The sequence below is a fragment of the Balaenoptera ricei genome, chromosome 4, assembly GCF_028023285.1.
Source record: "Balaenoptera ricei isolate mBalRic1 chromosome 4, mBalRic1.hap2, whole genome shotgun sequence".
Lineage (NCBI taxonomy): Eukaryota > Metazoa > Chordata > Mammalia > Artiodactyla > Balaenopteridae > Balaenoptera > Balaenoptera ricei.
This window is the reverse complement of record NC_082642.1, coordinates 5999141-6022268: the sequence shown is the minus strand read 5'-3', so window position 1 is coordinate 6022268 and position 23128 is coordinate 5999141. Positions and strand designations below refer to the sequence as shown.

The window sequence follows — 23128 nt, the reverse complement described above, 5'->3', positions numbered from 1 at the left end:
CTGAAAGTTCCCTCACTTCAGAAAATCTGGGAGATAAGAACATTGGTATTCTGAGGACTGCTCAGACTCAAATGATTGATAACACGTTTTAAGTGTAAATAATAAGGCGATTGATAATTTGTAAACTTTTACTTGAATCTATTTAAAGTATTTCTTGGTCCTTACATGGTTCTCCGTTTAATCTTTCCCTAAAATAAACTCGTTGACTAATACATTGTAAATCTTTTCTTGCTGTGTGTTACATGTGCTCTGGTAATCTCACCCATGCACTCCTGCGGAACCTGGGGCACCTGCCCCCTGCCCCACGTAAGCCAGTATGCTTTAGCAAAACCCTGGCAGTTTATAACATGGAATACTGGTTTTAAAAGGAGTTACTTTTTGTTTGCATAATCAGTCCATTTGATTATCAGCCACTTTTCTTGCTATTCTAACAAGAACTATTACAACAGGGAAAAAAAACCCAAAACATTTTTAGTTTCATTTTATCGGTATATCCCTTGAGCAATGCCTCAGAATTTTTGCCAAGCTGCCTACCGTATTGACACTTCTAAGTAACATTTTCTAATCTGAGTATCCAGATTACAGTTACTATTTACTATTTTCTGATTTGACTGTAGTGTGGAGGCCAGTTTTTATCTTGGTATTAAGGAAACAATGAAACATAGAACAACAGACTAATGACTGAACCAGAAATTTGTTATTAAGTAGCAAGAAATTGGAAAATAATCAAGCTTAATGTGGCAGATAATCAATTAAGTACATTTTCAAAACATTAGTAGGTTTTGAAAAAGCCCTGTTCTAGCTGTGTTTTAGAAGTTAGACATACAGTTAATATATGTGTGTATATTACATGTCTAGTATACATGTATTATATGTATATTATTCAATATACATTCTGCTTTATAAGACTATTTATTTGCTCATTCAATGAGTAAATACCTATTATGAGCCTGACACTATTCTAGATGTTCTTGTTTTGAGAATACAACTGGAAAATAAACAGTCGTGGTTTTCAAGCCTCATTCCTGGTCTAGTGAAAGAAATAGGCAACTGCCAAGCAATTATGATAAAGTGTAATGAATGCTCTGGGACCAACTAACAGAGCATTAAACAAAGGCTTGAAGTTTAAAGAAAACTTCCTGGAGGTGGCAACTTTTAGCTGGAGACTGACTGGAAATTAGCCAGGCCAAACAAAAAAGATGGGGGACAGGCGAAGTATTTGAAGAACTGGATCTACATGGACAAAGTAATAATGTCTTGTACACGGGGTTGAATGTAGTTTAGTTTAGTATGGCTGGGGAGAGAGAGAGAAAGGAAAAGGGAGAGAGAATGAGTATGTGAGTGTGCATTAGAATAGGGGTGGAGTGGGAGATTGTGAAAAAGATGGGATAATGATGTGGAGAATGGTCAGGTCTGTGTTAGCTCTTGCCTGGACTATTAAAATAATTACTTAATTGGTCTCTCCTCCCCAGGCTGTCAGCCATGTCCAGCCCCCTTGTGCTCCTGTCTGATGAATTCATGAAATGACGGCTTTGCTATTGTCATCCCTGGTTCCCTTCAGTGGCTCTCCCTGGCCTACAGAAGAAAGTAGACAATCTTTAACTCAGTTTTTAAAACTGTCCCCAAGCTAGACTCAGCATACTTTGCAAACTTTATTTCCCACTACTCTTATTACAGATTTATTACTTGTCACTGATGCTTCAAATTAGGTTATTTCCTCTACCTGGATATCTTTTCTAACTGCTCATGTATAAATTCTACCTCTTCTTCAAAGCTATTATCTGATTTTTCTAAGTGGAATGTCTTTTTTTTTTTTTTTAAATAATTAGGTCACATCCTTTTTTTTTTTCTTTATTAATTAATTTATTTTATTTATTTATTTATTTTGGCTGTGTTGGGTCTTCGTTTCTGTGCGAGGGCTTTCTCTAGTTGTGGCGAGCGGGGGCCACTCTTCATCGCGGTGCGCGGGCCTCTCACTATCGCGGCCTCTCTTGTTGCGGAGCACAGGCTCCAGATGCGCAGGCTCAGTAGTTGTGGCTCACGGGTCTAGTTGCTCCGCGGCATGTGGGATCTTCCCAGACCAGGGCTCGAACCCGTGTCCCCTGCATTGGCAGGCAGACTCTCAGCCACTGCGCCACCAGGGAAGCCCTGGAATGTCTTTTTGACCTTATGACCCTTTTTGTCTTCTATCCGTATATTCTAGCTGTTTCTGTGCATGCCTTATTCCCCTTTGCAGACTACGTGTCCGGTTCATTTTGTGTCTCCGCGGCCCTGCAGCACTCAGAATGTGAGCAGTCTCACATGTAGTCTCACCAAGTAGATAAATGGTGGATAAATGTATAAATGAGTTATTCTAGAAGATACTAAGACTTGGCATAAAGCATATTGAAGGCAAGACCGCCTATTTTATTTTACTTGTTTGCCTCATCCATTCATTTCCTATCTTCTAGCTTGTTTTTTGGGTTAGATGAGGAGACAATGAATCGTTGTTCCATTCTGCTTTCTCTTTTGCCTGCGTGTGTGCCCAAGATGACATGCCCAAGGGAACAAAAGGCAGTGGCTCTTTTTGTGCCCGCCCTTGCCCTGAGTGCCCTTTCTCCCACTGTCTAGGAAAGGAGCTGTGAGGCGACCGTTTAGAAACACAAGTATCAGTTAACTGACAGATAACGTGAGTGGTTATCTTGAAGTCACTGGCAAACACTGGGTTTAAAAGAACTGTGGAAAGGGCTGTGACTGATGTGTAAATGAGAATGTGCATTAGTATATACAGACTAACCAATGGTCCTCAGAGTAGCAGTCATTAGAATTGTCTGAGAGCTTTCCTGGGACCCAGCCAAAATCAATTAAAGCAGAATTTCTGGGGATGGAGGCTGGGTATAGGAATTTTTAATTTATAATGTACAGCCATGATTAAGGACCACTGGCTTAAACCTTACAGTGGTGTCTCAGTGGTGTGATAGCTGGGACCCCAGAAATGCCCTCCTGTCTCCTAAATTGCTTATTCATTCTACAAACATTAACTGAAAATACTTAGGTTGCTAAGTTAGAGTTTGTCCTGTTTTTAACAAGTTCTTAATCTCGAGGGATAGACAGACTTGTAAAAATTACCTGTAATACAGTTTGACTGGTGCTGAATTCACCACTGTGAGTTTATCCTACCTGACAAGGAAAGTAAAGAGGAGGAAGGGAGGGAAAGGGAAAGAGGAAATATCCAAGGAAAGTGACACTTGAAAAGGGTCACCTCTCATCATCAAATTTAACCTAGGAAAATGATTCCTCTTTATTATCAACCCGTTTTAAAATACAGATGCCCAGTTTCCTTATGGTCAGAGAAATGAGCGTTAGTTGATTCGGCCTTTGGGCACTGGGAAAGCTTTCTCACAGCCACTCAGGAGTTGCGTTCCTTGGCTGCAGTTTCACAAATGAAGGCACTGTTTGGGCTAGGAGGTGAGCACCTGTATGATGCCACAAAGCTAGTGGCTGAAAGAGCTGTAGTGAAGCCAGGGCTCCCCGGCTCCTGGAGAAGTGTTTTTTCCCCTGGACTGGAAATTTGCCATCCTTGGCCACTAGAGGCTTAGTGGGAGTTAGTTCATTAAAAGAGATTCTAACTTGACCGTGAACTGAAGGACTCTGTCAAAACAGAGGCTGAAGGAAAAGGAGTAGGAACGCTTTCAAGCGTGACCAGAGACGTGGGACTGTGCGAGAGGAAGCAGGGGTTGCAAGGTTCCAGGGATGTGAAGAATGTGCTAGGACAGTGAGAGGGACCCAGGGCTCTCCGTCCCCTGAGTACCAGAGCATAATCAAGGGCCATTATTCATGCTCTCCCCTAACAGTCACTCCATCCCTAGGATGGTATTCTTACCTCCAGTTTTATAGAAGAGGAAGTTGAAGTTGAGCGAGGTTGAGTAATTAACCCAGTCTCACTGCTAATAAATATCAGAGTTAGCATTGGAACAAACAACTCTGTGATACCAGTTCATGTCGTCACCATTGAGCTGGGGCTCTGTTGCTTTTTTTATGTCAAGTCCTGGGACAGTTCCTGTGTGAAGATCACCAAGACCTGTAGAAGAGAAGGTTACACGCTCAAGGCACAGAGAAACCCAGCAAGTGGCCATATTGCTTATTTGGGTCGGAGTGCAAAGTTGTGGTTGGATGATGGTAGTAAGAAGTTACCTGAAAATGGAGCAAATGGGAAGAGAAGGAAAATACAATTGAATTGAGAGAAAATGGGGCCAGAGTGTGTGAGTTGACAGAGGTCTGGGTGAAGATGCACAAGGTATGTTTTTGAGAACTACTTTATTGGACAGAATTTTTTTTAGTATAATTTATTTTTTAATGGCAGTATAGTTGATTTATAATGTGTTAATTTCTTTTTTTTCTTTTTTGCGTCTGAAGGTTTTTTTATTGTAAGTTTATTTATCTTTTAACTTTTTATATTGGAGTATAGTTGATTAACAATGTGTTAGTTTCAGGTGTACAGCGAAGTGATTCAGTTATACATATACATGTATCTATTCTTTTTCAAATTCTTTTCCCATTTAGGTTGTTACGTAATAGTGAACAGAGTTCCCTGTGCCATATAGTAGGTCCTTGTTGGTTATCTATTTTATTTATTTATTTTAAATTTTAAAAATAAATTTATTTATTCATTTATTTGGCTGTGTTGGGTCTTCGTTGCTGCACGCGGGCTTTCTCTAGTTGTGGCAAGCGGGGGCTGCTCTTCATTGTGGTGTGCGGGCTTCTCATTGCGGTGGCTTCTCTTGTTGAGGAGCATGGGCTCTAGGCACACGGGCTTCAGTAGTTGTGGCTCACAGGCTCAGTAGTTGTGGCTCACGGGCTTAGTTGCTCCGCGGCATGTGGGATCTTCCCAGACCAGGGCTCAAACCCGTGTCCCCTGCATTGGCAGGCGGATTCTTAACCACTGTGCCACCAGGGGAGCCCAATCTATTTTAAATATAGCAGTGTGTACATGTCAATCCCCAACTCCCAGTCTATCCCTCCCCCACCACCCTTCCCCCGGTAACCATAAGTTTGTTCTCTAAGTCTGTGAGTCTGTTTCTGTTTTGTAAATAAGTTCATTTGTATCATTTTTTTTTTTTAGCTTCCACCTATAAGTGATGTCATACTATATTTCTCTTTCTCTGGACAGAATATTTTCTATTCTGAAATAAAGTCAGGACTCACTCACTTGGCAAATGTTTATTAGGTTTATTGGCCTGGGCTGCACTGTGGGCAGAAGTTTGAGGCACAGCCTCCTTCTGGAGGCCATCAGCATGGGAGGAAGACAAGGCATTAGTGTGCAGTAAAGCCCTGTGGCACTGCTGGGAGGAAGGCATGTGCAGAGTGCCAAGGAACATGAAACAGCTATGTCTACTAACAGCCACCTGCTTTAGCCAGAGGTAGAGAGTGTAAAATTCACAGATACGTTGCTTTACTCACTTAATACACCCAAGCCCGGTGTTGAGCAGATCCGGGCTTTCAGCCTAAATGTTTTTGATGTGATAGCAGGAGAAAAACACCACGTGACAGCCGCCTGTGCTTTTCCCTCTTACGTTCGCATTCTGACTTATTATAAAAGTGTTGCCATGGCTGAGGTTCCTGTGAGGCCCAACATCTCCATACTTTTCATCTTAAGTAAACACTTAAGAATATCTCCGCAGCTTCTGATTGCTGTTTAGAACAGAACACCTTGTAACGATTAAGCTTTTCAAATGCCTCTGTTTAAGTCACGACTTCAGTACCCTTCTGCCTTAAGAGACTCATCATATAGGTGTTTTGAAAGAGTTCTATAGTCCATAGGCATCTCTTTTTATTTATTTGTTTATTGTTAAAGTGGATCATTTTCCAGAAAGCTATTCAAGGGTAGTAGAAATACATGAACTCTTTCTCAAAATTGGGAGACTTTCCTGTTTTATTCCCAGAGATAATTTTCAAGTAACTTCTGTTGACGGTTACTCCTTTAGATGTTTGGGAACCTGCCTGAGAAAGCCAGTGGAAGTCCCTGGGGATGGGGGTGGGGGCAGAGGAGGAGACAGGCTCAGATAACCTGTGTTGTGATGCTGTTTTTTTTTTTTTTACTTCAAGAGATTGTTTTTCACCCTACCGCCTATGCTGCTGCAGTCAGCATCCAATAGAGACGTGTTCTGGGCCCGGGAGCCAATTGTCTTTCTCCTGGCTGCAGCCTGAAGTCTGCGAGAGCTGATGACCGTGCACAATTTTAGCAAATTGTCATGGGGACGGGGGGGGGGGGGGGGGGGGGAGGGGAGTGCTTTCCCTGCGGGGACAGTGCCAGTGGCATTGAGCACATTTTGTTCAAGTACAAAGTTGATCTTCCTGAAGGAGACAGTGGTCAGCGGTAGTGCGGACCTTTGTCACCTCCCCTCTGCCTTGTGCTCTGTCATTGTTTACGTGAAGCAGTAGCGTTTAATGGCTGAACTTGAGGCAGAATCTGTGAGGTCAGGAAGCTAGTGACAATGTGTGTCTTCAGTTAGGGAATCTCAGAGATTTACGGAGGACTTGGAATGAAAAATTGGGGAAAAGGAAGGGTCTTTGTTATTTGGCAAAGTCAGGGATGTCTCTAAAAGATTAGAGAGCAGTGTAATTTAATAATTTCTATATAAAACTGATAGCCAAAATTTTGGACATCTGTTATAGTTTAGAGAACTATTTAAGCACCAATCATGTGCATAATATACACTACCCCATCTAGTGGGTTTTGATGGGAGATTTACAAGGGAAATATTGAAATGGGACTTTGAAAACATTGCATAATATTATACTTAAAGGTTTATCATAACCAATAATAAATGTTATTTTAGAGATGTAAAAACAGGGTTTACTTTCGTATATTTGTAGGCATGTGTAGGATCTAGAAGGTATAAATATAGCAAATGCTTCATATAAATACAAAGCAATGCTGTTATTATTCTTGAGCTGACATCACCAAAATGTTTTACCTCTTTGATTTCCATTACTTTCTTTTCTGTTGCTGAATGAAAGACTTGCCCCTTAAAGCCTCTCTGTATTGTCTAATTTTGTTTTTTATTTTTAATATATATAATGTATTCTCTTTTTCTATACCAAATCACCTTTTCTTTACTTGTGATCTATCTAAATCACAGAGGCCAGGTCAGTGTAATCCATAGATAGTCCAAGACCCTCTTGACTCACTAGGGCTCTTGTTGAAATGGATAATGTGAAGCAGAAATTTAACTTTATGGTGTTCAATTATTTTCTTTTCTGCTGTTGATCCTATAGTACAGGTCCTGCTGAGGGGGAAAAAAAAGAATGACAGAGAAACTGGAAGTTATAAGAGAATCTAATTTTTTTCATTGCACTTTGGAAATACTATGTGGATTAATCTTCTCCAAAATTAGTTGCTTATATTGTGAAACATCTTTTCCTTTGCAGAACTCAAGGGGGTTGAAGCATCCATTTGGTTCTGACCTATTCTGGATAAAGTCTTCTGTGTTTAGTGTGAGCAATGATTAGAAAAGCACGCACATGTAACAATGATCAAGTGATGGTGTAATGGTTACCGTTACCTCTAGCGTAATGGCGAAGAGTACCAACTTCGTAGTTGGGCTGTCTGGGTTCAGTTATGTGTCCTTGGGTGAGGACCCCTTTCCTTCTCCTTTGGAGAGGTATTTAAAGATGGAGAGCTTTTGCTTTATCAATGCACTAAGAGCTAGAATAGTTCTATAAAGAACTGCTTAAACAAGTCTTCCAAGAGATTGTTAAGGAAAAAATTATGTACTTTTGACTTAAGAAGTTTACCTCCTTTTTACCTTCAGGAAAGCCCTAGAAATATAATATAGACAGTCATGCTGTAATCCACCTAATAATGGTACGAGGATGAATTGGGTACTATCTGTAAAACATTTTGTATTTCTCAATTGAAAGGCATGCGCTACAAATAGAGCTCTAAATTTTATTATGTAAATGTTAGGGCTTTTTAATTATTAGCCAAGATTGAAGACTGTCTGATTTGGATACCATAAAACTTCAGAAGTGTTTCTGCTCCAAACAGTTTAGAAGTCTGACAGTTGCTGTACCGAAAAAATAATGAAGCAGTTTTAAAAAATAATAGAAACATAGTGATCTGGCATTTCCAATTTTATGATGCTATAAAAAAGCAGCCAACAAATGTTGGACTGTTTAATGATACTGGCACCTACCAAATGTCACTGGGCTTTCACAAGGTCATGGAGACTCTGGTTTGGCTTAGGGATGCTGGCCAGGCCCATCTTTGGAGCCCAGGAAGACTGGAATAGTGGCAGACCATAGGTGCCAGCTAAACCCTTTATAGCGCTTCATAGATGGCTACACACTTTTGTGGGATTCTGTGGCATAGAGGAGGCCAGGAGTAGAAGGAAAAAGTGAGACCGTTTCTTCTTACAGCATCCCATCAAAAGCAGCTCTAAATATAAGATCCCTGTGGGCCCTCTCTGAGGAGGCTAAGATTTCTTCAGATGACTATCAGCTAAAATTGTGTGCTGATATAACTGTTGCTGTCACAGTTGTATGTATATCTGATCTCTCACAGACAAAAGCTGCTGGAGAAAGGAGTGGTATTTTTGTAACAAGAATGTGTGTGTGATTTGTTGCCTTTTTCCCTTTCTCCACCTCCTCAGCAGCAGCTAACCCGACTCTCATGCATTACGTAATACTTATCTAGACGTGTAGAGTTTCAGTTATGCCATTTTCAAGATGATTAATGGGAGTTGTGCAATTAAAGCTCCTAAATTCTCTGGGAAAAAAGTCATAGTATCCCGATGTTTGAGTTAGAGTGCGTTGATATTGCGTCAGCATTGAGGATATTTTGGAGTCTTGTAAATGTCACTGTTGGTTTTCATGTCCAAGAATCATCGTCATCAAACTTAGGAATGTTCTATAAAATAGTGCCTAGAACATTTGAATACTGCAGAGGCCTCTTTAAATAGCTAGAAAAGTCTAACCAAGAATCGCTTCCCTAAAATCAGATTAGACCGGATGAGAAAAAGTTTAATGCCCATGAAACAGTGTCTGTTACGTTCTTTTATATCCTTTCAGGCCATGGTAAAATTACAAATTTAAACTCAATAGATTGTGTGTATGGATGTGTATGTGTGTTAGTACTTTTCTTTCTTTTCCTGGCAGTCTCAATAGTTGTTAAGCCACAGTTTATATGTAAAGATGAACTTTTTATGGGATCAGGAAAAGGAAAAAAATCAAAATTTGCATTATATTGCATTTCATTTGAAAACACTTCAGATCTGTAGTAAAATAAAATAAAGAAATAGGGAATATTTCAGTGAAAATACATTTATAAATTTCTGCTTCTTTTTTCTCTTACTGGTAGGAGAAAATTCTCCCAGGTCTTATGTTGATCTGAGTTCCAAGCATTTGTCTTTATGTTGATTGGATGAAGAAATAGCAATTTACACCTAGAAAGTTAAGCTTTAAATATTGATTAATGTTGCTATATTTACTTCATGTTAAGTTTAGGAGACTAGAGATAAATTGCCCAGCAAAATAAGAGGAGAAATGACTCCTTTCTCCATGTTCTATGGGGATGCTAAGCATTTGTTCCTGGTGTTACCTGAAAGTCCAATGAGGAAATTAAAACAGAAATTGTGTTTGTTTTAAAGAGTATTTTCTAGCCTTTTTAGATGGTAAAACTCTGAAATAAGTACAAGGGTGCACTTATAATCTGGCTTAAAGAGTCATAATATTTGAGAATAAAAAATGAATAGGGACTTCCCTGGTGGTCCGGTTGTCAAGAACCCACCTTCCAATGCAGGGAACATGGGTTCAATCTCAGGTTGGGGTACTAAGATCCCACATGCCACAGGGCAACTAAGCCCGCATGCTGCAGCTAGAGAGCCCGCCTGCCGCAACTAAGACCCAACGTAGCCAAATTAAAACAAACAAACAAAAAATGTAGCTCAAATTTTAAAAAAAAGAGCAAAATTCCTGTTAATATGTCAATACTATCTATTTACTATGTAGTATACCATACTATTTAAAAATAGTAAATTGATAGTTTTGACTTATTAACAATGTATATACTACAGTTGACCCTTGAACAACATGGGTTTGAACTGTGTGGGCCCACTTATATGCGGATTTTTTTCAATAAATACTGCAACAATGCCACACTCTCTGAGGTTGCTTGAACTACAGATGTTGAACTTCCCATAACGAGGGCCGACCATATGATTAGATTTGGATTTTCAACTGCGTGAGGGTTTGTGTCCCTAACAACCAACCCCCCATCCCGGCCCACTGCATTGTTCAAGCGTCATCTCATTTGCGATATACTATAGAATACTATTTGTAAGACAAAACAAAACAAACAAACAATAACATCAAACCAGTGAAATCCCCCTGGAGACTTTCTAAGAAAAAAAATGAAGATATCTGTTTTGACTACTTTAGGAATTTCTACTAAATGATAGTACAGCGTCCCTTTAGGTTTTATTCTATAGGTTCCTAAAAGTCCTCACGTGTTTTTTCAAATAAAGGATGAAATAAAAATTTTAGTCATATATCTTAAGTTTCTTAAATTTGCAACAAAAGCAAAGTCTGAGTTTGTAGTGCATACGCTGATCTTAGAAATAGGTATACAATTGGGGTGAACATATATGTGTGTGTGTATGCATAATTACATACGTACACATGTATCCATTTACATATGACTAAAAACTACACTATGCAATGGGTCCACCAGAATTCCAGTTGGCAGTCAGAAATCTTTGTTTTTCTGGGTTCTCTGGCTACTTAATTTATCTTTCTCAATAGCTTCTTTTTCAAAGGAGGGGGTATGTGTCTAACTTTTAGTTTTCCTGAAAAGACTTTCTGTAGGGAAATAAAATCAAGAAAATGTTGCTTGCCCTTAAAAAAAAGTCAGTTTCTTCAGTATTCTAGTTTACAAGTGAATGGAGCTATTGATATGATTTTGGAGTTTAATTATTTAGTCTTTGATATACCACAGTCTTTGTTTTTATTTTAAATAAAATAATTTTATTTAAAACCAAAGCAAACAAATACTGAACCTCACATATTCATATTTTGAAAGCTTTTGGAAGCTGCAGCTATTAGAATTTGGCAAAATTGGAAGGAATAACTGGTCAACCACGCACTCCTTTAGAGCCAGGTTTTATAGTACAAATCCATTATCTTATGTTTGAGGAAATTCCCAGAATAAAGAATCCTACCATTTAAATGTAAGAATGAAAATATTTAAAGCTACTTACAAAAAACTTTAGGTTAGCAGTTTTTAAATTATGTGTGCCCCTTTTACTGACTGAATGTGTGTGTCCCCGTAAAATTGGTATGTTGAAGTCCTGTCTTCAGTGTGGCTATATTTGGAGATGGGGGCCTCTAAGGAAATAATTAAGGTTAAAGTAGTTAAGGTTAGGGTCCTGATCTGACAGAATTGGTGTCTTTATAAGAGGCACCAGCGAGCTCTCTCTCTCTGCGTGCATGCACCAAGGAAAGGCTATGTGAGGAAATAATAAGGTGATTGTCTGCAAGCCAGGAAGAGAGCTCTTACTGGAAACCAAATTGTCCAGGACCTTAATCTTGGACTTCTAACTTCCAGAACCGTGAGAAAATACGTTTATGTTGTTTAAACCACCCAGTCTATGGTATTTTGTTATGGCAGCCTGAGCAGACTAATACGGCCTTCATTAAAGTCCATTAGGTATAAAGCAGTGGATAACTCTCAGCTGGAGATGGTTTTGCCTGCCCCTGACCCCCAGGGATGTTTTGGCAATATCAATAAATAATTTTGACGGTCATAACTGACTGCAGGAGTGCTATCGGCATCTAGCAGGCCAGGCATGCTGCTAAACACCCTCCAACGGCAAGAACGGCCCCACGACAAAGACTTGGCCACCGAAATGGCAATGGCAAGATAGCCACCCAAATGTCAATAGTGCTGAGGTTGAGAAACCTTGAACTTCTTTTTAGGATGTGTGTGTTCTTTAAGCTGACAAGGAGCTTCCCTGGTGGCGCAGTGGTTAAGAATCACCCCACCAGTACAGGGGACGCGGGTTCGATCCCTGGTCCGGGAAGATACCTCATGCCGTGGAGCAACTAAGCCCGTGCGCCACAACTACTGAGCCTGTGCGCCACAACTACTGAGCCCACGTGCCTAGAGCCCAAGCTCCACAACAAGAGAAGCCACTGCAATGAGAAGCCCGCGCACCGCAACAAAGAGTGGCCCCTGCTCGCCGCAACTAGAGAAAGCCCGCGCACAGCAACGAAGACCCAAAGCATCCAAAAAATAAATAAAAAATTTAAAATAAATAAATAAATAAAATAAAATAATTTTAAGCTGACACAAGTCCTTTATGGAAACAAGTGAATCATAAGGAGATATATACATTTAAGAGCTACAATATCCTGTGTGTTAGATGCAATTAATTTGTTTTCAATATTTGCAAAAGCCAATAAACTGTAATTCCTAGAGCTAATTAAACTTATATTCATTCCCTAAATGAAAACAAAACATTTGAGCATACATGCATGTGTGTGCATATTTGTGTGTGTATAAAATATAATTTTTTGTTAATCACCTTTTAAACTGCCGTACATTTCCTGCCACTAGATACTTATACTTTTCAAATAAATATTATATATGTAAATTTACTCACCCTTGCCTTAGAATTGATCATTTGAAAGCATGGCAGAACCATAAAAAAACATCATATTGGAAAAGCGTGAAACAATATTTCTTGACTGCAAAGGGTTTCTTTCCCCCTTTGGCAAAATTTTTCTGAGATAGTTGTATTATCTTAGCGGGAAAAAAAACCCAAAAACCAACCCAAACCAGTAGCAATTTTCAATAGGAGGCTCCCAGCTTCCTTTGCCAGAGCTTCTGGCCAATATCTGAGCAGTGAATATCTTCAGAAAGTGCTTCAAAACATTTGCATATATCAGCTGTTCCAAAGGAAATATTAGTTTTAACAATTGAAATAAATGGTTGCAGTTTGAACAGCCTACCAGAAAACCAGTACTTCTAATGAAAGTTGGAAAAGACATATGAGTATTAGCTGGTACCCCTATAATTTTTTTATTGCCCCTTTCTTTTCAGAGTCTACGCAAATGTGACTCAGTAATTTTCATCCTACCACATAGTTACCACTGGCAACTTACTAAGGTGACTTTTTACATTCTGACCTCATAGGTCACTATATTCCTTTTACTTTAGATGGAAGAAGTGTAATTAAAGATGGGAAATTAGTGTTTCCAGATTTCAAATATAATTTTGATTTTTTTTTTGTCTTAAGTTTGGCCAACTTCTAAGTAAGATGTTTCATTTTTGATTGTTAGCTAGTTCTTAAATAAATATTAGAAATAGCAGAGAAATCGTTTCTTATGTCTCTAAATTGCCATCTCTAGTTTCATTCAGTTTTTATCTTTATTCTACAATTTATACTTCACTATATGCATCACATACATATCATTTTTAGATATGTATTATATATGCTTGTACTATGTGTGTAATCACTTTAAAGTACACTTAATTACACTATAATGTTTAAAAATTAACCAGGCATTTATTTTGAGGCTCAATTAATCTAAATGTACATCTTCCCGTGTTAGAATCACACGCTTTGTACCAATTTCAAAGGCTAATGAGAAAATCCTTCAATTCACAATTTAACAGTTTGTAACCTCAGAAATTGAGGATTTGATGAGTTAATCTCTCATTAGCCTCAAATGGTCTACAAGGGGACATTTTTTACTTTTTCTGGACAGGTTACTTATATTTAAAGATGTAGAAAAATTATTAGAGAAAAGTGGACTCATTCTGGATCAATATTTTATTGAACTTCCTCCGTTTCCTCCTTAAAATATACAGTATATGCATTACAATGATGTCTTTGGAATCTGTGTTGTGTTAACTTATAAAAGGCCTCCTTGAATGGAGTCTAAGGTATTTATGGTATAGACGGTATAGTGTGGCCTGCTAATCAGCTGGCCAGCTCACTGAAAAGAAGATTTCGGTGCAATCAACAGAAGTAAACCGCAGACACATAACATTGTGAGAAACGTATTAGAATGGCATTTTCCCTTAGTGGATGTCGCAAGTAGAAAATGATGATTAAGGGGAAAGCTTATGTTATTGATGGTTGACATGTTGTGTCACTGAGTTTTGCTACTTGTATTAGTTTTAGTACCTTTAACAGATACGGTGCTAGGTTAAGCAACTGCTGCTTGTTATTAGCTTGAGAACTTACGGAAAGAGAGAGAAATTATTAATATTTATTGCCAGCCTGTTATACCAGGAGCCATGTATGAGGCTGGCCCACTATCTTGCTCAGTCCTCACACATCACCAGTGAGGTCAATGGTATTGTTACTATTTACAGGAAAGCTATGGCCACTCTGAGAAGTTAACTAACTTCCACAAGGTGACACGGCAAGTAAGTAACAAAGCTGCTGTTTGAACCAAGCTATGTTTGATCAGATGTACAATTATATGGCAATAAAGGGAACTGCATGTAGCAATCAAAACTGAGTAAAAACTTCTTCATGTTTTTGCATTAATCCTAGCAACCCAGTTTATTGTATCTTGGGGTAAAATCTCTGATGATGTAGAGTAGTAGCTCCTATACATAAATCTGCATATGTGAGTACAAGATACTGATTGAACCGCCTGGGGGGGGGTGGGATGGGGAGGGTGGGAGGGAGGGAGATGCGGGAGGGAGGAGATATGGGAACGTGTGTATATGTGTAGCTGATTCACTTTGTTATAAAGCAGAAACTAACACACCATTGTGAAGCAATTATACTTCAATAAAGATGTTTAAAAAAAAAAAAGATACTGATTGGATTTCTGTTTTTAGATTTTTTTAGAAGGTATTGTCACTGTATAGATTTTAAAATACCAACTACATTGAATCCCTACACAAATCTTCCTCCCTAGTGAAACTTGCAGGCCTCATGTTGCTTTTTCTCCTTTTATTGTGGCAGGCTTTATTTATTGTGTGTTCAAATTTCTGGCCTCTGAATAAAAGCATCATTAGGTTAGTACAACTCAGAGTCAAAATTTGGTATTAGATCTAGTTTTTATTCTGTTATCTTCATTGTCTCCAGAATGGATTTACAGTAGAATTCATCTTTAAGCATTTAGTAAGAAATGTTCATTCATTCATTCATTCTGCAAATGCTTATTGAGGTACAGTGCTGGGAACTCAGAGATGGATGAATGTGGAGAGGTACCAATGTCATATTTACCTGAACTCTCAATAGAAGGGTTGCCACTGGTGGTTTTCCTCAGAGCTTAGGCAATTTTCTGGAGGAGGATGTTTATTCTAATTTGCTTTTGACCTTCTTATTTGTCAAACCACAATTATTCAGCAGCATAGTAAGCATTAAACAAGTTTTGACCTTCCTAAGAAGCTAAGTTTATCTAATATCAATTGCGGAGGCTACTCAGTTATTTTTTCCATACATGTCAATGAAAAATTCACGTGGCTTTGCAGAATTGTGTTTTGTAGTGTTTTCTGCTATATCAGAATAACCTGGAATACCGTTAAAATGTAGATCCCTGGGCCCCAGACCTATTGCCACAAACTCTGTGGAAGAGGCTTGGTAGTCTGTGTACTTTGCCACAAAATGTCCTCAGTTGATTCTTAGGAACATAGCTTTTTGAAAGTGAGGGCTGCAATCCAGTCAAATCAAGCTAAGCATGGAAAGGTGGCCTATGTAGGAAATGTAGTACAATGGCATTTTTCCTGAGTAGATGTAGTAAAGACAAAATGAAAACCAAAGGTCCGAGTTTCTATTAAAAGTTTTGAGATGCGGGGATGCAGAATATATGGTGGTTTGCACGTGGTTTCTCTCCTTCATTATTTCAATCCAGGCTGTGTTCCTAGGTAGGAGAGCCCTGGTGGTTTGTGTTCAAGAAAGAAGTTTGTGCACTAGAAAGAAGTGCCAGGAAGACCAGTGTTAGTGTTGACAAAGCAGGGTTCAGGGCCCAGGGCTGTCTCTGTGCTATTTATGGAACTCTAGAAACTGATCTGAGTCAATTGACAGTAACTGAATCCTCAGAGTGGATATAACCCTGCTTATCTGCACTTAAATAAATCCAATCTTAGTAAGAAATGTGATGTGGAGATACTGAGAAGCAGAATTTCTCTTAGAGCCAAGTTGTTCTTTGTACTGAAAAAGCAGGTTTTCTTTAAAAGACACCAACTGGATATCCCTGAAATCAGACCATGTGTCATCCATGAGTTATTTATGTTGGCCAGTCATTCCCTGTGGTTTATCTTGTGACTCGAAGTGTTGTTGTTATGAAAGTTGTTTTGCATCCAGATGCTTTTACGCTGATATACTCACGATCTCAACAGATATCAAGCATGATGATTTCAGATGGAATAGGTCATGGATATGTAAATGTTAATTTACTTGTGAATTTATCAGTAGACATAACTAATAAATATTATAAAAATTACCTTCATGCCAATATTTTGTTTTTCTCGTATTGTGTATACAATTTTAAATGCTCTGGGAGCGGTGGTAATAGCAGCTTCTGACCTTCCCCTGCTCCTCGGAGAGTGCTATGCAGTACTGAGGGTGTGACATAGACATTATCTTCTTTAATCTTAAAAATAAACTTATGGTGTAGGTTATATAGCAATTTTGAAATGAATGAAAACCCTGAGGCTTAAAGAAGTTAGTTTTTTACGCAATTCATGCAGCTGATGAGTGAGAGAGCTAGGCCTCGACCCCAGGTCCTGAGACCTGTAAGGTCCTTGCTATCGACCACTGTTCTCTACTGCCTCCTGACTTAAAATATTGTTAGTAAAGCTTTATTACATAAAGCTTGTTAAAATAACAGGCAGTATCCTATGATATAAACTTATGAACTTATTCCTAAAAAGCTTAATCAAAACGAGCCAGAAATAAATCATTCAAATTAGAATTGTGACAGATTGTCTCACAAATACAAACATCAGTTTTCTGAGTCAATTTACAGTACAAGGTCAAATTATGGTAAATAGATTTTTCTTAGAAAAATCAAAGAAAGCTCAAGGAGGTGGTTGATGGCTTCAATTAAATCTTTCTTTTACCCTCACAAACGGTTCTAACGAGATTTATTGGTGAAAGAAGTTGTCAAGGTGATAATTCATGAGATAAGTTACTATCAATATGACTTGACAATACTATATTGAAATAATATGGGTCAATCCCTGACAATATTGCATAATACAGACTTTAATATATATATTTTGATGAGAAGAATCATCCCAAAAGAAAGGTATATTCACATTTCTTGTTTTATAGTAACTTATTTTTTTCTTCCATTTTATACTCTAAGTTTTTTGGAGGGTAAATATGTCCGTTTCTATTGTTTTATAATTCTTGTGTGATGTAGACTAGATTTATCACTGAAAGGTTAAAGGCTACATTTTTCACCAATATTTCACTATACTTACTAATCTCTATACACAGTGAGGAATGTGTGGAAATTTTTTTTCTTTTCATCTGTACATTTCTTAATATATTGGCTTATAACGCTTAGTAGTAATTTTAATGTTACTTCTTGTGAGATACGTGTAAAGGTGTTTTACTGAAGATAACAGTGTGCCTTGAGTCCTCTAATTTCATTTCCTTACTACTCAGTACAAGTAAAAATAGATGGTAAAACTTCATCATTCTTTTGGGTTCATTAAAGTTAACCAGAAGATGTTATGGAAGGAGCCTAATATTTTATTTGATAATTCTGTGTTTTAATATTCCCCTGGCAGTTTGTAGATTTTTAAACTTGGATCTAGAAATATTAGTGCTAATATTAAAATGCAGGAACTTCTTTAAGCTTGAAACTTTTTTCACATGTCTTAATATCTCATTTTGATAAAACACTTGAGTGAATTCATTATGTACTTGAAGTGTATTATAAAGTGATCTGGACTTTTTTCATTGTGTGACAGACCCACGGTAGATTCAAGTGACGGGTTTGCATCATTATGATTTTCTTAAGATTTGTAGATTTTATTATTTTTTTTTAAGGTGATATTTTCTGCTTTTGTTTCTTAGGGTCGTTGCTCCAGGGAGAACTGCAAATATCTTCACCCACCCCCCCACTTAAAAACGCAATTGGAGATAAATGGGCGCAATAACTTGATTCAGCAGAAGAACATGGCCATGTTGGCCCAGCAAATGCAACTAGCCAACGCCATGATGCCCGGTGCCCCATTACAACCCGTGGTAAGCGTGTTCTCAGTTCTCGTTCCTGAAGTTTGTCATTCTGAGTGCTCACTTTCAGTGTTAAAGTGGTGATTGCACTAGATCAAGTGAACGTAGTTAACAGTATCAGTTACCTAGCATTTCCTAGCCAAACTAGCAGTCAAACCCTGGAAACAATTTTCACACCGTAAAGTTACTCATCTTCTGGCTAAATCATGTGGAAATTTACATTACAGCATGTTTGTCCCTCAAAACCCCCTTCAGATTAAATCCTGTGACTTGCAGATGTTAAATGGTCTTTTTTTAAAATGGTCGTTCAACTCATCAGTATAGTCAAGGTGCATTTTCAGGCTACCTTTTAACAGTAATAGTCATTTTAAAAATTGGTGTATATCATCTTTAATTTTGAGAAAATGTTTCCCTTTCCTCCCTCCTTAAAGAGAATCTATACAGTTCTCTTTCTTGAAAAGGAGCCTTTGTTATTCTTTTAAACTTAAATTGAAACTAGTTTATAGTTACAAATGCTAGGAAAATTCTGACAGTGGTGAATCCATATCATGGACCTGGAAGTCTCATCAAAGGAGAACTAATCAGGAAAGGCAGAAACTCCACGATCTTTTAAGAAAAGAGCAAAATTTTATAAACTGTAGGTGGTCATATGGATTTAATGTTTATTGAGCAGTGTATGTACATAACCTTTGATTCTGAGCATATTTATTTATTTATTTATTTGTTTATTTGTTTGGATTTGGGAGGAGGGTGTATGTGACAGATGACTTTAATAACCTTTACTCACATTTATCCACAAAAATGTGAGAGATTGATATCATAACTAATTTTAGGTTACAAAAGATGTTCTGATGTTAATTGTGATATAGTAATTCTGTTTTTAAATGCATGTTGAAATTTGCAATGATCGGAATATTCCTGTCACTGACTTATATGCAATATTTTGGGGTCATGGAAACATGAAGACCCACATTTTTCTGATATGCTAACTGTAGCATGTATGCTAACTAATTTTTTTCCTGATACATTTTAACTCCTGAACTCAATGTAATTATTATTCTCTCTTAGAACTTAATGAACCAATCATTCCAAAAAAGAGGGGGGGATTGCATTTCGAGGTGGGAGGGATCTCCAAATCCAATCGGCAGTGATACCAATTATCAATACTATACAGTTGAGGTGAGAGAATATTATAATTCTGTCTGTTTTAACTTGATATATTTTTTCCATTATTGGGGACTCAGTTAAAAATATGATATCTTAAATTTATTTCTGTGACACCTGTTAATTTCACATGTCTGTGTTGGGATAGCATGAAGATTTCCATTTGGTTAAAAAAAAAGTTTAATCATTGTCTCTAGCATAAAATATAGGACAAGAGTTCTCTTTTACACTCGACTCTCACATATGGTTTCAAAGATCTGATAAATCCTTGGGGTGGCTACTACTATAGTCGATATAATATCTCTTCTTGATGTGAGATACTTTGTTCCACTTAAACATTTAAAGCGTGCTGACCGGCAGGCCCTACCCTCTCGGTGACTGGGAGCACCTCTGAGATCAGCAAGTGTGGTTCCCAGATGGCAGAGAACAGGTCATGACAGTGAGTTCCTCACTGTGAAGTCTTGGCCCATCTCCTGAGTTAGTCCTTGAGTTTTACTCTCAAGGCCATTTCAGGGTCATCGTATGTGTAATCCTGGGACAAACTCTAAACACCATGTGTGCTCATGTGTTTGAAATGCTAGTAACAAATATGTGTTGTTTAAAAAAAAAAATCAACAAATCACAGATTTCTGAAACCATCAGAAAAATTACCTCATTTTCTGGTGTTTTTGTTGGAAAATTCTCTGCTTAGACAGAGCATTTATTTTTATTAGTTGTGAGCCCATTCAGGCTTTATGTTAATTCTCCCTGATAGGACTAGATTTGAATGTGGAATTACCCTTCTGCTAAAGGCATCCTGAGATCATAGTCTAAAAATAGTCTCCATTCAGAGTGACGTTTTTGTAATGAGTGTAGAAGTCATTTTAATTATTCAATTTTAAAGCATTTGGGGTTTTAATGACTGTAGAGAAGGCTTTAATCCAGGAAATTTGCCTTCAAAACCCCACCTGAGACTTCTCGATCCTTTTTGTAGTCAGCCCTGTTTTGATGAGGATAATGATACAGAGTTTCAGAAATAAATGAGATGGTCATAACCCGCTGCTTCCTGGAACTTTAGTGCTGGGCCTACAGAGAGGGATTATAACAGCTGGAAGCAGCCAGGTGACTAATATGGAAAAGGGTTGCCACTCAAAAGAGGATGGCCACTAGAATAGATGGTGGTGTTTGAAGACGTGGTATAAAACTTGGATTCAACCCAGGTAGTAGTGATAGCAAAGGAGATAATACTGTGAGCAGATTCGTAACATCAGCAGTCTCAGGAATATCTCAGCAGTGACTGGGCTTTTAGTCAAGTAAGTAAAGCATCTTAGTTCTCTAGGGCCAGCCAGTTTGGCCCCCAGACCATAACTGGAGGAACCATGAAGAGGGGAAGAGGCTAGCCGGGTCTAATCAAATTCAGAAGCATCTAGCATTATGCCTGGCATGTAGCAGAGATTCAAAAAATTGCTTGATAAGTGAAAGAAAGAATGAAGGAAAGAGTTTCCCGAGCATGAGAAGAACAGGCAGAGGTTCATGGTAGTTTACCAGAGTGCCAGAGTCCAAAGGAATTATAAGTGGAACCAGAGCACAAGCCCAGTTATAGAGACTGCAGCACAGAATGGCGAGTACAGGTGCATACCTGTTAGTACACTGTTAGCAGAGGCAGCCAGGGACTTGATGAGGGTGCTGTTGGGACCAGGAAATAGCTATCATGCCACCCAGTTTGGGTTCTCATTTTCTCATAAATTTTGAGAGACCGGGTCTATAAATTTAAGATCTCCAGAACATGACACTGGGCTGGTCTGGGAAATGCAGGGATTTATAGGCGAGTTTCTTGTTTTCATGGACTTGATTATGTTGTAATGAAATGTACCAAGCCAAGAATCTGAAAAAGAACATAACATTTGGGGGGTAATTACAGTACTCTGAGGGCATGGAAGGCACTCAGCACATTTTATATCATAAATCCTCATAACCGTACTATAAAGTAGGGAATATTATCCACCTTTAGAGATGAAGACTCAGAGGTTCAGAGATTAACTAGTTTGCCCAAGTTACATAGCTAGTGAGTAGCAGGGCCAGGATTTTCACCCAGGCCGTTCAGGTTCTGGCGTCCATGCTGTAGAAACACTAAATGGAGACGTGCCACCAACCAACTCTGGGTCTTTGGTGGATTCATTTAAAACCCCTGACCTTCTTCAACATATAGTGAGAACTTTAAGATATATTATTTGAAAGGTCCTACCAATCTTATAATTGTTCCCATTTCATAAGATAAGAAAATAAGTAGTTGAAAATAAATAACTGAATTTATATGTCTACTTCCTAAAATTCAGCATAGTAAATTATCAAATAATTGGTGTTAGTTCTATTATCATTTCTAAACCACTAATAAAAATGCAAAAGAGCATTTTTTCCTGTATTGTATGATCTTTGAAGATAAATAGAGGACCTATAGTATTTAATTATCCAAATTAAAAAACTAAAATTTCTGGATTTTTTTTCTAGGTAGTACTTAAAAAAATACTATTATTTTGCCATGCACTATCTGATGCAAAGGTAATCTAACAAGAAATTACTAAATAACCAAAGATAGACTGCACCTAGGGGCTCACAACTTGGAGGTATCTGGTGTATTTCTTTGGTCCATCCCAGAAATATGTTTTTCAGAAATCCTGTTGATTCCAGGTTCTCGGTGTTGCCCTTGAAGAGGTCTGCATAAGCAGTGTTTTGAAGAGTGTCTCTGACCTCTGGAGGTCCCCTAGCAGTGCCCTCCCATGCCTTTCCCTGTGTGCCCAAAGGTTGGCCTTGGCCATCCATAATTTCCCATGGCAGCTGCCCTGAAGGTACACACACTAGCCACTTTGAGGTACAAAACTCATGTCGAATTCCCTATGCATTTCATGAACTTGAAGTAGGCTAGGGATAGAGAAATTCAAAGTTACTGGATTTAGCTAAAGTCTTAGGAGCTCCTTTGCTGCTCCTGTCGCCTTGCCTTTGCTGTCACTTCATATCCAAGCGTTTTTTTGGCAGTTGGTTCCTTAAAGCTTTGAAGTCATCATTTGTCACACTTCCAGGGACACCTAGAATTCTGAAATTGTTTTTTAGTGCTTTACATTCCAGTTTATCCAACTAGTGGTTGAGATAAGGCTGCTTTACCCCCAAGTGTTTCTGGTAAAAATGTTTCCAGGTCAGTCACCCTGAGTCTTATTTCATCCATCCTGCCCATCTTACTGCCTATTTCTGTCAAGGAGCCTCTACTTCCTCAAGCAGCATGAGAATGGGCCCTGAATCTTAGGCACCAGGCCATATTTGTTGATACCTTTCTTCTTGGAGGGCTAGAAGTGAGTCTTCTTTATTTAAATGTTTATTACTTCAGTAAAAGTCTCTTGAAGTATAATGTGAAATTAAGAATAAAGTAAGTGGTCATTTGATTTTGCCCAGTCAGCAAGTCAGTCTAGAAGCAGAGGTTAAAACAGTATTTCTCATTTTATTCCAGTCACGTGCTACCTTCTTAGAAGAAAAGACACTGTAATGTAAATTTGTTGATAATTCCCTTTAGCTTTTGGCTCTGTGTTTATATTCAAAATAATTGTTTACAGAGACTGTTTATAGCTCTTGTACAGGGCTGTGCTTACCCAGAAACATGGTTTTATATACCTTGATTTTGTGCTGTAAATTTTTTTAAAAAGCTTAACTTTTCCCTGTTTACACGTTTGACCTTCACAAACACACACATACACCGCCCCCCGCCACACACACACACACACACACACACACACACACAGAGG

General features: G+C 38.3%; 1 protein-coding gene across 15 annotated transcripts in view; it reads left to right on the top strand.

Annotated features, from left to right (window-relative positions):
* Window positions 1-23128, top strand: part of MBNL1 (muscleblind like splicing regulator 1) — a 176251-nt gene that overhangs the window by 117578 nt on the left and 35545 nt on the right. For 10 of the 15 annotated variants that reach the window (XM_059920093.1, XM_059920095.1, XM_059920101.1 and 7 more), the window contains 2 exons: window positions 18036-18206; window positions 19263-19373. In XM_059920093.1, coding sequence (XP_059776076.1) covers window positions 18036-18206; window positions 19263-19373 — 282 coding nt within the window. Of the gene's footprint in view, window positions 1-3630; window positions 4277-18035; window positions 18207-19262; window positions 19374-23128 lie in introns of those variants that run through there. The other 5 variants (XM_059920092.1, XM_059920094.1, XM_059920096.1 and 2 more) reach the window with 2 other exon arrangements.